Genomic DNA, 16,797 nt, shown 5'->3' with positions numbered 1-16,797 from the left:
CATAGTAGTAATAAGAAATTAGGCTTATCGGAATTCTTACAAGTATTTTCCAAGTTCCTTACCTTATAAGTACAGGATCGTTAAGTCCAGCTTTCGCAAAATCTACTAACATTTTAGGAAGAGTTGCAGAAAACAAGACGGTCTGCCTCGAATCAGGAAGACGGTTCACTATTTCACGCAACTGCTCTCCAAATCCCATTTCAAACAACCTGAAAAGAAAGAAGAAAAAATCAATAACGAAAGGTCAGATTTTTTTTTTTTTTTTTTTATAGAGATTATAGATCTAATATAACTGATAACTCAATAGACAAAACATAACTAATGGTATGAGGGAGCTTTATTACGATGAACAGGCAGGAATGTTTTCGCCAAGCAGCTAAATTAAAGGTCGGTGTATGGAAAGGGGATAGATATTTGATAACAGAGTATCAAAACAGTTCTGTCATTATATACATAAAAAACGCACATAATGGAAGAAAATGGTTGAATGACATTGTTATATATATTCATAACAAATTTGTATTAATCGAGGACCAATATACAGTGGACTCTCTCTTAAGCGCCCATCTTCCAAGAAAAGAAAAAAAAAAAAACACACACACACACATACACACACAAAAGGTTGAGACCACAATTCTGAATGAAGTACAATACTATTTTGATTGTGTGTATTTATTATTGTTGTGGAGCACCGAGCGCGACTGATAACGAAACTGACTTATTTCCACGAATTTTCAAGAAATAAGTCACTTTCATTATCAATTGCGCTCGGTGCTCCACAATAATAACATAATATAGTATTGTACTTCATTCAGAATTGTAGTATCAACCGGCTAATTTTTTATTTATTTATTTCTTGTTTTGTGTTTTTCTTCCCAATACACATATACCATAAATTAGTATGTGGTTTATGTGATAGCCTATTGTGCTTTACTCAATATGTAGCATTTCTTTCAACTGAGTGTCACTGGAGAAGATTGTGGGCGGAACTTTTGATTTCGGTTAACAGCTGTTTTACCGTATTTCTGAGTCTTCTATCTGCTTCAAATGCTGTCAAAAGTTGATCGCATTTTTCGCTGAAACAATTTCTGTCAGCAGAACTTTTTGGAAATAATGACACCAAAAGAACTGGCGAAGAATGAGATTTGATCTAGGCTTCAAACTGTTTTCTGGTCATATGTATTATTACTTTATTTACTTTATTTACATATTTTTATAGAAGACGACCGGAAAAAGAAAGGTAAACTGACCAACTGATTATTAGTTGAACCACATTAAACTAAAAGCTTAATCAAGTAGCCTTCAATAGGACAGGGAAGAAAGAAAACGGATGATTGGTACATGAAAATACCTCTACTGAACGGTAGAGTGAAACAGACTGCTGATGGCAACAAGGGCCATATGCTTAAGATTAACATTTTTATTATTTATTTATTTATTGGAGTTTAACGTCCCTTTCGGTACCGAGGCTTTATGAGACGTAAACCTACAGTGTAAGGTGGAGTCCGAACAACCGTAATGTGTTCAAATTTTACAAAGTTGTCCCGACGGGAATAGTTCCTGGAACGTACTGCTAGAAAGGCGTGCAGAGCAACTTGATAAGTAGGAAGGGCAGGATTAAAATAAACATTTAGATTAGAGTCTCTCTTCATTAGGATCACGCTAGTGGGCCTTATAAGATTGTAATGTTATTAGGATCACGCTAGTGGACCTTATAAGAATACGATGTTATTAGGATCATACTAGTGGGCCTTATAAGATCGTAATGTTATTAGGATCACGCTAATGGACCTTATAAGAATACGATGTTATTAGGATCATACAAAAAAGTGGGCCTTATAAGATTGTAATGTTATTAGGATCATGCTAGTGGGCCTTGTAAGATTCTAATGTTATTAGAATTACGCTAGTGGACCTTATAAGATTGTAATGTTATTAGGATCATGCTAGTGGGCCTTGTAAGATTCTAATGTTATTAGAATTACGCTAGTGGGCCTTATAAGATTGTAATGTTATTAGGATTATGCTAGTGGGCCTTATAAGATTGTAAAGTTAGTACGTCTGTCCATCCGGTACTCCACACACGATCCTTGAACGAAAGCGAATTTTCGAATTTCGGGTTTTCCGATAGACAGATTATCTCGGCCGAGTTCCTTAATGAAGTCAATCTTTTAACACTGATAGTCACGGGAACGGTGACTATCCATATTCCATTCATTCATTTAAAAAAAAAGGCTTGTTTCGCGTAACGATAAAACGCAATCCTCAAAGCAATCCAGAATGACGGGTTGCATAACATATGAACTTCTTATAGATAGATATTAATCCTTAAATTATAAACGCAAGGCTATTCATTTACAAAAGTACACCATACATGATTCTTTTTACTGTCTTTAGCAGGGCTTATTACCCCTACTAGAGCTCCCTGGTGGCTAAGCGATTAGCGTAAGCATCTTTGACGTAGGACACCGGGGTTCAATTCCATTTGTATCGGATCCCACGTTAAGTTGTAAGCAGTGTTACCAATAGTCACCTGCAGAAAGTAGCTAAATAGTGCACAGAATCTAGCTAGAAATGACCAAATACCTCTAAAATTATGCCTAAGTTTATAGCTAGCAGAAGTCAACAATGAAGCCAGCAGAAAATTTCATAGTTTTACTCATCTAAATGCTGTACTCATATAATCTTCCTCACATTCTCAAAACCCACTTTCACCTGAAGTTTACATTTAAAGGATTGCTCGCATTGGTCTCAGATGCTAAATATTAACTAAATTCTTCCCTTCGCTCCCAATTCTTCAGATAATATTGCTTATCGATGCAATATTGGTCTAACACAACACTAAAAATATACACGGATTTCAATCTGTGTACATACCTAACTAAAAGTATCCGCGAAACACTCGTATGGAAATTAACCGTGCATTAAAATTAGCTATTCTCAGGCCCGTATTTAGGTAAGTGCTATTCTGTGCTCGAGCACAGAGCAGCAGAATTTAGGGGGCGGCGATTATTTTTTATATATTTTTGAATGAATTGAAATGAAATCTTTTAAGTTTTATGTCCCACGATTATGCTGGCGAGGCTAAAGGAGACGGTGATGATGAGGATGAATGAAAATGTGGAATGAAGAAAGTGGGAGGAAACGGAAGAACACCGACAAAACAAAGATACACGATGTCTGTCCACTACAAAACTCACTTAGGGCAAGCTGGGATCGAACCAAGGACCCCATGGACTAGAGGTGAACGCTCTACCACTGAGCCACTGCGGCTCTCAGGATTTTTTTAAAAAATTCACAAGAAAGTAATATTTAAAATAGCAATCCGCAGAGTCCCGCGCAAGCACGAGAAAATATGTTAATGTGTTTAATTTGCTCTAATTACATTAGTTACTAATTAGCTAGCTTATGTGATTATTTTTAAAAAGTCATCCTCTCTCGCTCCTATCCAAAAGGGTGAGGATGAACTTGATCATCATGAAAACTGATACCGTTAAACTGAGCGACCTCGAAAACCATAAATTCAACACTAATATCTGTCGTTTTCGATTACTTTTAAAATCTCGCCCCTCCCTGGGGAGTGGAGTATGACCTTGAAGCTGAATTGGATTAAAACTGTCACTATTCATCTCAGCGACCCCAAAAACTATGAATTCAACTCTAATATTGGTCGTTTTCGGGGAGGGGGGGGGAGAGAATTTGTGCGGGGCAGCAAATTATTTAGAGCACAGAGGCACACTATATATAAATACGGTCCTGGCTATTCTAAGGCGGTATGTCTAAAATCATGATTTGCTGATAGGATAATGACACATACGCAATAATACAAGTAAGATAAGGTAGACTGTAATATGGTGATGTAAGCAAGCACTACTAGAAGCAGAAGGATTAATAAAGTAGTAGGTTATATGAAATGAAATGAAATTTTTGAGTTTTACATACCACGTTATGCCGGTTAGGCTAAAGGAGACGGTAATAATGAGAAATGAATTAAATGATGGAATGAGGGAAATGGGAAGAAACGGAAGAACCCCAAGAAAACCCACGAGCATGGTGTTTGTTCACCACAAAGTCCACACGGCGCGAGCTGGGATCGAACCAGGGACCCCAAGCATCGGAGGTGAACGCTCTACCACTGACCCACCGCGCCCCCTAGTAGTAGGTTATACTTTAAGTTGTTTTTATTTGTTTTTAAAGATGTTTTGATTGAAGAAAATACTTACAGCTATCACTAAATACAAATAGTAGCTAGATATCAGGAATCGTAAGTGCAGAATTTGCCAGATGTATAGCTAATGGCTAAACTACATTTTTGCTGGCTAACAAGCATATGAAAATGGCTAAATTGGCAACACTGGTTGTAGGTCTACGTCTGGCATAGCCTTTCTCCTGAAAGGGACGCTAAACTGAAAATCATATCATCTTTAGTATTTTTATTACATGCCTCATATACAGTACTAAATCCTTTATACCTTATTATATTACCATCATTAATGACATTGGTGTTACACAATATTTACCTATCAGCTTCATCAAAGACAACGTACTCCACGTTATTCAACTTCAGGTCCATTTCTACACAGATATGTAAGAATCGTCCAGGAGTGGCCACTATAATATCAGGGTTTCCGTGGAGTACACTGAACTGATCATCCATTGAATCACCGCCTACAACTACCGCTGATTTCAGTCCAGTAAATTTGCCAAGTTCTTTTATGAACTTTGATGTCTGTAAAAAATAAATAAATAAATAAAATCATGTAAAAATTGAGCGCAGGTAAGCTAAGAATGAAAATTGAAATCTTACTTTATCAACTTTCAGAGATAAGACATAATAAAGCACGTAGACATAAACAAATCCTTGCTCATACTACAAAAAGAATCACAATGTATACACAGTGAAACCTCACTTAACAATACCTTTACAATACAGTTTTTTTTTTTTTTTTTTTGTCCCGAATATGCATTATCACGAAACAGAACTCTCCCTTTAACGGACACCCACAGTCTTCTATCCCCCACCTTCACACCATTTCAGTAACCTCTTCTGACAGGAATTATCCTGAATTCACCTCGTACTTAGCAGATAAAGTACTTTCTTCAGTTTAAAAACATCTGCGACAATACAGTCGGTAGAAAACATCTGCCACAAAATGTCTTTGCCATTAAGTCAATGACATGGTGAACTATTACACAGAAAACTTGCAAGCTAACTTATTTTTTTTTTCCTTTCTTTGTCTACAATACAACTGGTTTCTAGCACACGATCAATGAGTAAAAGTAATCGTGAAGAGTCAAGCGCATGGCAAAAAATTCTATGCGGAAGTTCTTTCCTTTCCTAACAAATTTACTCCTTTGGCCCTTGTGACTGGATCTTACTCTGGATCTTTAAATATTTATATATATGATTGAAACCAATGGTTTTTCTTCCTTTATACGAGGGCAATTTGAAACAAACCTTCGTTTGCGCATGTGTGAGAAATGACCGGAAAGAGAGACGTCAGTCCTGTGGCGCTGTGTGTACTAGCTCAGTAGACAGTGAGCAGTGGAAGGGATGGTTGTGTTGCAGTGTACTTGTTCGCTATAACAACCGAAAATGAACACTCCAATAGAAAAACCCGCCAAGTGTGAAATGTGTGAGGTAATACGACTTCTGAGCAGGGTGGAAAAAAATCATGATTTTTTTAAAAAAAATCATTTTTGCTCATTTTTTTGATTTAAATCGATTTTTTGATTTAAATCAAATCTTCCTTCTCGCGTAATACAAGTCACGAACTGAAGATAAAACATTAGGGATTAATACTAAATGTTAATTATGCCATTTAAGTGATGAAAGTATTGGGCTTGAATTTTGAATTAATTGCCAGTCGTTCTCATTTCAATCCGAAATAGAGATGCAAGGGTTCGGGGAAAAACAGTCTTCTTTTTCTTGGGGGGAGGGGGTGAGACTCGGTTTTTTCTGCTTCGCTTGGGAAAGTTGGGCTTTTTTCCAAATTCTGCTTTAAATTGATTAAACAGGTTTTGTTACGCTTCTCTACAATACAAAAACTCATTTACGTAGTAGTGGATGAAGATAATAATACAAAACCTCGAAAATAAACATGAATTTCGAAAACATATTTCAAACAATTTTAATTCTTAACACATTTTTATTATGAATCCCAAAAAATTAATCCATGTATATAATAAGTTGCAGTTAAGTTTTAACTTTCATATGCATTATAAGCAATATTTTTTATTATGAATTAAAAATACAAAAACAAGGAAAAACTGTTATATGACATACAGAATTTATTGTACTATGTGTGTGAGTTCAAACAAATAATACATCGGGAAGATAATAATATATTTACTGAACAAACGCACAAAACAAATTTAAGTTTCGACGCCGTAGCCTTCTCAAAAATAACATGTTCTTCTCTTTGTTCATTACGTATATCAAGTGGCTCAAGTGGTACAACGTTGGCTTCGCATTCGGGAGGTCATGGGTTCGATTCCCGCTGCCGACCATCCTGACTGGGGTTTTCCTGTGTTTCCCTCAGTCCTACAAGGCAAATGCCGGGATGGTACCTACTAAAACAGGCCCTGGCTGATATCTTCTCAAATCCTTTACATGTTGTTGTTAGATATCTAGTATAAAATAGCCTCTGAGCTGCATCTGGTGATTGTTAAATAAATAAATAAATAAATATCATTCCCTCGTCAATCTGTTATAGTCTATAAATTTATTATGTCTGACTTCCGAGACTTTCATAATCATTCGTACTAGAGTAACAATGAAAAATAATCATTGTTTTATTACAATTCAACGTATTACTTTAAAAGACTGAAAAAATGCAATCTTTGTATGGGACGCTCAAAAATCACCTAATTTGTTAATGCACCTCTTGCTTCCGCCTTTGCTACCCCTACAGAAACTTCTTTGAAATGTTGAAAATGTATTTCCTATTCATTTATTACGTACGTAATAATTTGTTGCCATCTATCAGGTGCTTCGGACCTGCAAAATCGGTGAAGTCCCAAATTCAAAAAAGAAAGAAAAAAAAAAAGAAAAAAAACCTACGAAATACACTCAAGTCAAGCACAACAACTATGAGTGGTTAGCTTTTCCGCTTCTATTGGGAAATCCGGGATTCAGTCCCGCATTCGACCATTCCGACCAAAGTTCTTAATTCCATCTGTGAATGTAGAGATAGTACGTGTACTGTGATTCCTGGTTGATTTCATTTCTTATGTTTTAAATTGTTATTACTAATTACCAGAAATGACGGATTTGCGAAAGGGATTAGGGTGGGGGTATCTTTCGGACTGAAGCCTGTTCTCCGAAATTACGGAATTTCTAAAACAAACGAAATTTGTTATGTCTTCACTCATAAACTTCAAGCTCCCCTCAAATGAAAACCACACATTTTTATAGAAAACTAACCATTAATAAGAAAAAGCCCTCCCAAAACACTTTTCTAAATCCGAACTGATTATTTGTATAAAATGGTATTCAAGGTTGCATCCGGAAGATTATTGCTACATCATTATACAGCTACAGTATAACAGAAATGTGGAAGTATGCTCTGACGAATATATTGAAAAACTTAAGTTTAACTATGTGTTAGAAACTAGAGTACTAAGCTCTAAGAAATGAAAGACGAATAACTAAAAATGGAATGATCTGAAGAAGAAGAAAATGTCGATAACTCAGAAGTTAAAATAAAGCTATATAGCCTCTAAAATTGCTCTCAAATACTACGTACTTAATGTTTAATTCATAAAACATTTGCTCCATCCATCATAATGGTGAATTCTAGAGGGAAATATGGCATTTAGGTCATGAAATCTTGTTTAACTATAGAGTATACTATAAGAAAGCTATTTAGATAGAAAAATCATGAAATTGAAAAAAGACAAAATTTCCGTTTTTTCCCTAAAAAGCCTGCTTTTATGTAAAAAGAACATCAATTCAAAAAAGCCGGCTACCTCGCATCTCTAATTCCAAACAATGTTTCTTAAGCACTAAGGAAAGAGTACGGCGACGTTTATCAACATGATACTTTTTCTTTTCACAAAAGTTACTCATATTTGGCAGGGGCATACCTTAAAAAAGAACTAGCTTGCGGCACGAAATACAAATAAAATACACAAATTTCGCCTAAAGTTCTAAAATCTAAAAAAGATTTAAGTTTTGGAGAGGGAATCGGACCCCTTTATAAATACGCCCCTATTATCTGGGAACAAACAAACAGACGCGCACACAAAAAAAATTTTCGTCTTAAATGTTCATGGTGATTTTCTCGTTGAAATAGTTAACGATTTGAAAACCTTATGTTGTGAAGATAAGAAAGCAGAATTCCTCCGTTACCCCGTTCAAAATGGGATTTTCCCTAATCATCCTCTGCATGAAACACTCGTTTTCGTATTGTGCTGTACATACATTTGCATCTTATTGTATTATTATTATCTTCTATAATTGAAATAACACACCAGAGGCTGGATTTTACTTATTTTCACTTTAAATTAATTTATTTCGGAATATGATTTAAATCAACGATTTTTATTTAAAAAATCAAGTGATTTAAATCTCGATTTAAATCAGACTGATTTAAATCAATCCACCCTGCTTCTGAGTACGAAAGAATTTTCGGCAGCTCGGATTCATCGCGACTGCGTGGTGTTTATGGGCCAAACGTGGTAAGTGAAAGTGTCGTATGTGAATGGTGTCCCATGTTTAAAGATGGACGAACTGACGTGCACGATGAGACAAGAAGTGGGTGCCCATCTGTATTCAGCAATGAACTCGTGCAGAAAATTTACAAAAGTGTCTGTGATAATGTCCGTAGGTTCACGACATCTGAAGTTTCTGTTCTATCTTCAGACACATTGAACAATGGCACCGTTTCGACAATGACAATGCGCTTTACAATGCTATTTAGCGGATGGCTTCATTCCCAGGCGGGAGATTTTTTTTTTTTTTTTTTTTTTTTTTTGCTGCAGAAGGAATTTCAAATCTTGTAAAACGTTATGAGAAGTGCCTCAATTTGATGGTGAATATGTTGAAAAGTAACGTACTTTTATGTGTATAATAAAAATTTTGTATCTGCGATTGTATGTCATTGACAAGCGAACTTTTTTTTTTCTTTCTTCGAGTTGCCCTCTTATATTTACAAAGGAGCAAACGTCATTAGTTTCACGATAAAATTTCAACAAGAAATATTCCTCCTCTCACCCTGCTTTGAAAATCCCTCCACCACTTCGAATACTAAGTATTTGGATATTAACCTATATTTACATGTATGACCAATGTACTCGTATGTACTGTATACTGCATACAATTTACCAAATGAGCTGTAAAAAAGTAAATTTGAGCATTCTCTCCGTAACGGATAAATAATAATGCTCCTTCGATGTACCCTATTCAGAGGTTTCATCGTACAAGAAATTGAACAAAGTATCAAAAATTTGAATTTACGAAGGTTTCTTTCCTCTGAAATTTCGCATATCTAACATTTTATATAAAATAAATTACTAGTACTGCCAACCACGTAATGATCAAATATTTGTGACAATGAGGTGTAGCTAACTCAAAACTTGATTTCATGCACATCTCGTTTCTATAAATGTCCAGAAAGAAAGTGGTGTATTGGAGAACACCAGATGTTAGTGTACTTTTTTAAATAATGGCATATTTAAGAATTTGCATATTTGGAAAATAGCATATTTGGTAAGAATAATGAACGCTGTACGAAAGTCAAGTTGTAACAAGAGCAACAAACATCCCACAATTAGGCTCAAAACGGTCACTTGCAATTATTTTAGTAGTGTCATTATTTATTTAACAATTTTTCATTATATAAAAGTGGCCAGAAAATTATTATTGTTAGTTGTTGCGCCTGAGCTTTAGGTCCACATGTTAAAATCGTGTACACTGTACGCTAGAATCGTTCTTCATTAAAAGGTGTAATTGTTTACAATTAACTTTTTTTTTCTCCCATCAACTAACTTGCAAGTACACAAATATTAACATTCAAACTTAAATATGGTTACCGCCCTTGTCTTAATAATCAACAGCAAACCATGTTCATGTTCAGCATCATTACTATCAATTTTCAAATATTTAAGTTGAAGTTAAATCGTCACAATATATTGCTGTAGACAGACACAAATACTGATGCTCAAATCTTTATTACGGTCACATCCTTGTCCTACGTATTTTCAGATAATTAAATAGAAAAAAAAAAATGGAGTTTTAAGTCGAAATTAATTTTAAATAGTTTCAAATCAGCAAATTTCCTGCAAGCTAGCGACATCTATTGGCGTTAGGCAAATACGCAACCCAAGTAGCGACACCTATTAGCGTGATGCACAGATTGATGCGTTCCCCTTTCATTGTTAGAATATTGCTGCTGCTGATGATGATGATGTAATTTGCCTTCCGTCCAAGGACGAAAATGTGGCTTTTCACTGTTTGACGATGTACTTTGTAGTGGTTAAGATTTTGTAAAGATAAGTTGAATTATTTTGTATGCGTTAAAAAAAAAAATAAATAAAAAAAAATGTGGTATTAGATTGCAGTTGGATATACTAAACGTGAAAAGTTGGTCCAATAAGTCAGTTGGAGGTACGATCCTAGTGTTAAGACGTCCGTGCGACATTGTAACATTTGTAACCTTTAAACTACGGGATATTTTGTTTTCAAAATACCCTGTTTCTTGTCTTAACTACGGATATTTCGATTTCGAAATGGTACTACAATAACTTTTTTTAACACGTTTTGTTCCATGTGTCTTCGATAAATAGGAGTGAAGAAATGGACTTCTTTGTAAACCCTTACGAAAACGCTTTAAATCTATTTTGAAGGTTAAAGGTTAAAGATAAATTACCTCCGTAGTTTAAAGGTTAAAGATTTACCTCCGTAGTTTAAGGGATAATAGCCAAAGCCAAAGCATACATATTCAATATGTTAATGAGCAATAATTTAACATACAAACGTATTAACCCGTCCATGCGAACTTTTATTACAATGTGCTATCGAAAGAGATTTATATAAAAGAAGTTTAGTGGAGTCAGATTACAGAGGACATCATCCTTTCGATAAAGAAAAAAAAAGGAATATTGCAAATTGGTGACCCCGACGTAATCCAAAAGTGCGTAAGGAAGTGGAAAAATTAACGGAGAAATTTGATTCCCTGGAGAAACTTGTCAAAGAGCGGCCACAGAAGACTTGTGTGTTCGTGAAAAGGAGACAGCCAGTAAAACCAGAATCAGTCAAGAAGATGAAGAAGTGGAAGACCAGGACTCAGAGGTGCCAAATGAGCAAGAAGAAAAGCAGGAAGGCGTGTTCTGTTTGTGTGCAGATCAAAACCGCCGAAGGAGGAACACTAACCAAGCTGAAAGTACATCTTTTTAAGGCACATTTGGCAACGTGCCGCGGTCCGATGATAATACTCTTGTTGCCGACTGTACTAGGAGTTTAAACTCTCATGTTGTGTCTAATATCAGTAATAAGAATTGTTCTGCTTATGAAGAGCCTAACAATAGATCTTATATTCCATTTAATGAAAAAAGTGAAGGGCCTGGTTTTTTGCAAAATTTTCAGAACGATAATTTTGAATCAAAAAATTTTAAGCATGTAGGAAGTGATAGTTCTTATTCTGGTTCTGAAACTCATGAAAAATTAACAAAGTGTATGAGGACAAGGGAGGAATTGTGCTCAGCTGGTTGTAAGAGACGTAAGAGGGATAACTATTGTGGCTTTCCTGCTGACTCACGTGCAAGGGAAACTTGATACGACGGGTCCAAGAAAACAATAGAATACGATTGTTTCAAGTTGGGAAGATCAAAGAAAAAAATATAGGTAATTGTTGTCAACCAAGAAGGGGTTGGGAAAGGAAAGAGATTGTATATATATATATATATATATATATATATATATATATATATATATATATATATATATATATATATATATATATATATATAACTATTCAGTGTTTCCTACTCACTATGCAGATAATGATCACTTTAATCCTAATAATGAGGTTTTCGATAACGATACATGTTTTAATAGATGTTTTGGTGGTAATGTAGTAGCATCTAGGCCAGTTAAACTAACAGAATTAAATGCTTACCCTTCGTTTTCTGGCGATATCATGACTGAAAGTCCGAGAAAGTTCTTGGAAGAAATGACCTCATATTTTGAGATGAGATGGGATCGTTTTTTAATCTTGGAAAAGAAACTTACTAATAGTGCGCAGAGTTGTTTTTTGTCGATGAGGAATAAAATAACGTCTTATAACGATTTTGTATACTATTTTCTTCAGAAATATACTGATAGAAGGATTGTAGCTGCACAACTTCGTGCTTTGTATCAATCTAATTTTAAATCTTCAGAGTATAAATCACTTGTTGACTACGCATGGTCAGTGTATGTGAATTTAGTGTCTTGCCCTAATGAATTTGAGACTGTGGATTTATTATCAGTGTTGCCATATGATGTACGTAAAATGTTGTCGCTTGTTAAAATACAGAGTGTGTCTGATTTAATTGAAAGTTTAGAACGTTTGGATATTCCAAGCTATAATAGAGTGGTTGATAGTTGTAAGTATTACGATAATGATAAGCATAGTAAAGAAACAAGTAGCCAAAATTACAGATATGCTAAAACCAACAAATATGATGTAAGGAATGTACAAGTGAAAGATAGGGAGAAACAATATACTGATAATAAGAATAGGCCTTACGCCAAAAATAAATTTCGCGAAGGGAAATATTTTCACAGAAGGAATCGTAGATTTCCAAACAAAAATGACAGATGGTATTGGAGACGAAGAAATAGGCGTGATTATGAAAAGAACGATGACAATGATGATGAAAGGAGTGTACAGGATGAAACTAGTAGAGGTGGTGCTGAGCATGATAATAGTGTAAGTGCAGAACGAGATGAAAGAGGCAGGGACTCTAGAAGTTTCCCTGATCATAATGTATTTCACACTAATGAAACTAGAAATGACTGACTAGGTTTAGAGTCAGGCACACAAATTTCTGAATTCAGAAATGATGAGGTAGAGTGTTATCATGATGAAACAAAAGTACAAACTAGCACCAACTTAAAAATTTGTTTTGTTGTTGATGACGAATTTTTGCTTAGTTCTGAGGGAAGGAATTTTGAGATATGTAAATTTTCTTCGCTGCGACCAAGCTGTAATATTGTAGGATTAGAGTTTGCATGTATTATTGACACTGGTAGCGAGTGCTTTATTTTATCAAAGAAAGCATGGGATAAAATTGTTGCAATAATGCCTAAAGCAAAACTGAGTCCTGCAAAAAATGTGATATTGTTTGGATTTGTAAATAATGTTAAACAGAGTGTAAAAGGTTGCCAGGAACTAAATATAATAATAAATGACAAGGTGTTCAACAGTTTTGTATTTGTTCTCGCTGGTCTTCATGTTGATTGGTGCAGATTTTTTGTATAAATACAACGCTGTCCTAGAGCTTCAGAAGAATATAATGTGTTTAAAGGATAAAGTTGGTACTGAAACTCTTGTCAACTTAAATAGTTTTAATGTGAGTAACTGTTTCATAAAGGAGAGTGAGAGTTCAAATTGTATTACTGAACAGTGTATTATAGATACTGTGCAAGCTAGGGATGACTTACAAGTGTATGTTAAGTCAAAGTTGACAGATTTATTAATCAAATATCAAGATTTATTCTTAGATGAAACTAGGTTAGCCAATTTGGAGCAATGTAAGATTGTTTTGAAGGATGAAGAGATAGTCAATGTCAAGCCTTATCCTACACCAATTAACTTAAAGGATAGTTTTAGAGAACAAATGTAAGGTCAGGTAGAATTAAAAGAAGAAGACCTTGTATTTGTTCTCCAGAGTTGAGTTCAGCAGTAAACAAGAAAATTAAGAAATACCTATTAAATTATATTGACCCTTTTTCGGTAGTATTAAAAGTTTTTCGAAATTCAACACCTTTGGTATCATTAGATGGTAAAAAGCAATTAGGAACATATAGCTTTTCGAATTTGAAGAAATTTAATTGCTCAGAGGAGAGAAAACTTCAGCTTTTGGGTAAAGATTACAGAAAAGATAGATTATAAGGAAGTTATGTAAAATATTATATGTAGACTTACATAATTGTTAATGTACTTTACAAAGTTAAGATTGTTTTAAAGTATTTAGAAGTAAAAAAAAAAAAAAAACGTTTTAAAGTATTTAGAAGTAAAAAAAAAAAAGGAAAAGAAAAATTAACTACGTTAACTTTCTTCAGGCAGGGAGAGCCTGTAGTGTTTAAGATTTTGTAAAGATAAGTTGAATTATTTTGTATGCATAAAAAAGAAAAAAAAAGAGAGAAAACTGAATTGGTGGTATTATATTGTAGTTAGATACACTGAACATGAAAAGTTAATCCAATAAGTCAGTTGGACAGGTACGATTCTAGTGTTAAGACGTCCGTGCGACATTGTAACATTTGTAACAGCCAAAGCCAAAATATACATATTTAATATATTAATGAGCAATAATTTAACATACAAACGAATTAACCCGTCCATGTGAGCTTTTATTACAGGATTTAGGATTTAGACTTCTGGGCTTTCGGCATCTACGGCCATTTAACCCTTCACGTTTTTTGAGGGATGACGTCCCTCGGCGAGCACACAATCCGGGGAAAGGGAAGGAAGGAAGCGGTCTGGGACCTTTAAGTTAGGTACCACCGCAACATTTGCCTGATGTGAATGAGGAAAACCTCATTCAGGGTGGCTGGCCTGAAAAAGCTTTTACACTTTTTCGACCGAGTGCCCCCACCGGGAATCGAACCCGGGACCGCTCGCACCAAAGGCGAGAGCGTTAGCGGAGCTTTTATCACAATGTGCTATCGAAAGAGATTTATATAAAAGAAGTTTAGTAGAGTCAGATTACGGAGGACATTATCCTTTCGATAAAGAAAGAAAGAAAGAAAAAAAAGAAACATTGAAACTTTAACGCTTTTTCACTGAATTTTATAAACATCCACATGTAAAAGTTCTCGAATTTCTTTTCTGATTTTTTTGATTCCCTAGACCTCAGTTTAACGCCGTACAGTTATGCTCTTTAGGTTGAGAGAGACGGATGATTAAACGCAACTGGAATGATAATGTGCGAGGAAATGGAAATACCACGAGGAAACCCACGCACCACAAGTAAGCGCTGTTCCACTGAGCCGCCGTGCCCCCACCAATACCGACAGATTTGGATTCACACCACACAGAATCCACTTCATAGTGTTTTTATTTATTTATTTTGTTTTGTTTTGTTTCTGCAACAGTAAACCTTTCGGTTCCTTAAAACAGATTGTTAGTAGAACTTGTCATACCCAGACAATCTATGAACACATGTCATAATCTACTATTTAATTGTTACAACCCGTCTGATACGTCACGAAAATGTGGAGTCCCAAAAGAGTGACAAATGAAAGTGCATTTGCATATAGATGTCACAAAAGTAGAATTTCGGTGTTTCAAATGGGAATAGGTGCAAGTGATACATCAAATTCATGTACAATATTCTCGGAAAATAACTGGTGTAGTGAGTTTTACCGTAATTTGTATCGTTTGCAAGGTATTGCATGTTAAATGTCAGGCACTTCACGAATATTGAACCAAACAGGAAGTTCCGAGAAAATTGAATTGAGTTGATTTTGGGTTTAATGTCCCGTTCAGCAGCGAGGCTATATGAGACGTGGGCCTACTGTTTAACATGGAATCCGAAGCACATGAGCTCCTACCGGAAACTCTGACCGTAATTTGCATATTGTGTCTGACCGTTATACTTGTTTATGATGGAATTCTGGATTTATGAAGGCTCATAAATATGCAAATTACCGGTATGGGCCACTAAAATTAGTACAAGACACATTGGGCCGCGGAGAACTTTGCATTTGAATCAATTTTACATGAATCTCGCGGGGTCACTTCACGAATGTACCTTGTAAGATATACGTACATATTTGTAGATTATATAGAAACTACAAACAAATCTGATCATGTACTAGCATTATCACGTTTGTTGCCTTTGAGAAATAGAAAAGAAAGCTGTTACTTACCTGCAATGCTAACTCTCTCGTAGGCGACAATATGAGCCCTCTGGCACCAGTTTTAGCTGTTCTCGTTTTCAGCCTCTCAAATAGTGGTACAAGGAAACATGCGGTTTTCCCACTTCCTGTGCGAGCCATTGCTACTACATCTCTCCGTTCCAGTATCACAGGAATACTCTGCGGAAATATTTATTTTATTGATAAAAGTATTGAAGGTCCTAGGACCAGTAATAAAATATATCCATACATAATTGCTGTCAACATATTTGGTATACATATAACCCTCTCTCTTTATATATATATATATAAAGAGAGAGAGAGAGAGTACAAGGTGGCCCATTTTAATCTTTCCACGGAAATATCTCGAAAACGGTTGAACATAAATGAACCAAACAAAAACTCAAATACGAAATATCATGCGGCAAATCAAATTGATGATGTGGCGGTGCACCCAGGGCCGCTCTTCATGGAGGCACGGGGCCCAACTTTAAAATTTTAAATGGAAACATGGGTCGAGCGATACCTCGTTCGATAGATCTTTAAAAACTAAAAAGCGCTGGGGCAAAAGATTTTTCATACCGGTCACCTTATTCAAAATGGCCGCCAAGATATGTTGCCTGTATCAGATAAAACGTCCTGTACCAGTAATATAAAAATGGTTGAACATAAATGAACCAAACAAAAACTCCAATAAAAAATATCATGGGCCAAATCGAATGATAATG

At 35.3% G+C, this 16,797-nt stretch overlaps 1 protein-coding gene across 1 annotated transcript in view; it reads right to left on the bottom strand.

Annotated features, from left to right (window-relative positions):
• LOC145684120 (ATP-dependent RNA helicase DDX54) overlaps nt 1-16,797 on the bottom strand; it is a 63,731-nt gene that overhangs the window by 39,044 nt on the left and 7,890 nt on the right. The window contains exons 3-5 of the mRNA XM_081756046.1: nt 16,082-16,249; nt 4,521-4,729; nt 63-209 (exon numbers count right to left, since the gene is read on the bottom strand). Coding sequence (XP_081612172.1) covers nt 63-209; nt 4,521-4,729; nt 16,082-16,249 — 524 coding nt within the window. The remainder of the gene's footprint in view (nt 1-62; nt 210-4,520; nt 4,730-16,081; nt 16,250-16,797) is intronic.

The sequence above is a fragment of the Thermobia domestica genome, chromosome 4 (assembly GCF_964235325.1).
Source record: "Thermobia domestica chromosome 4, izTheDome1.hap1.1, whole genome shotgun sequence".
Classification (NCBI taxonomy): domain Eukaryota; kingdom Metazoa; phylum Arthropoda; class Insecta; order Zygentoma; family Lepismatidae; genus Thermobia; species Thermobia domestica.
This window is presented reverse-complemented; position numbering and strand designations above follow the sequence as displayed.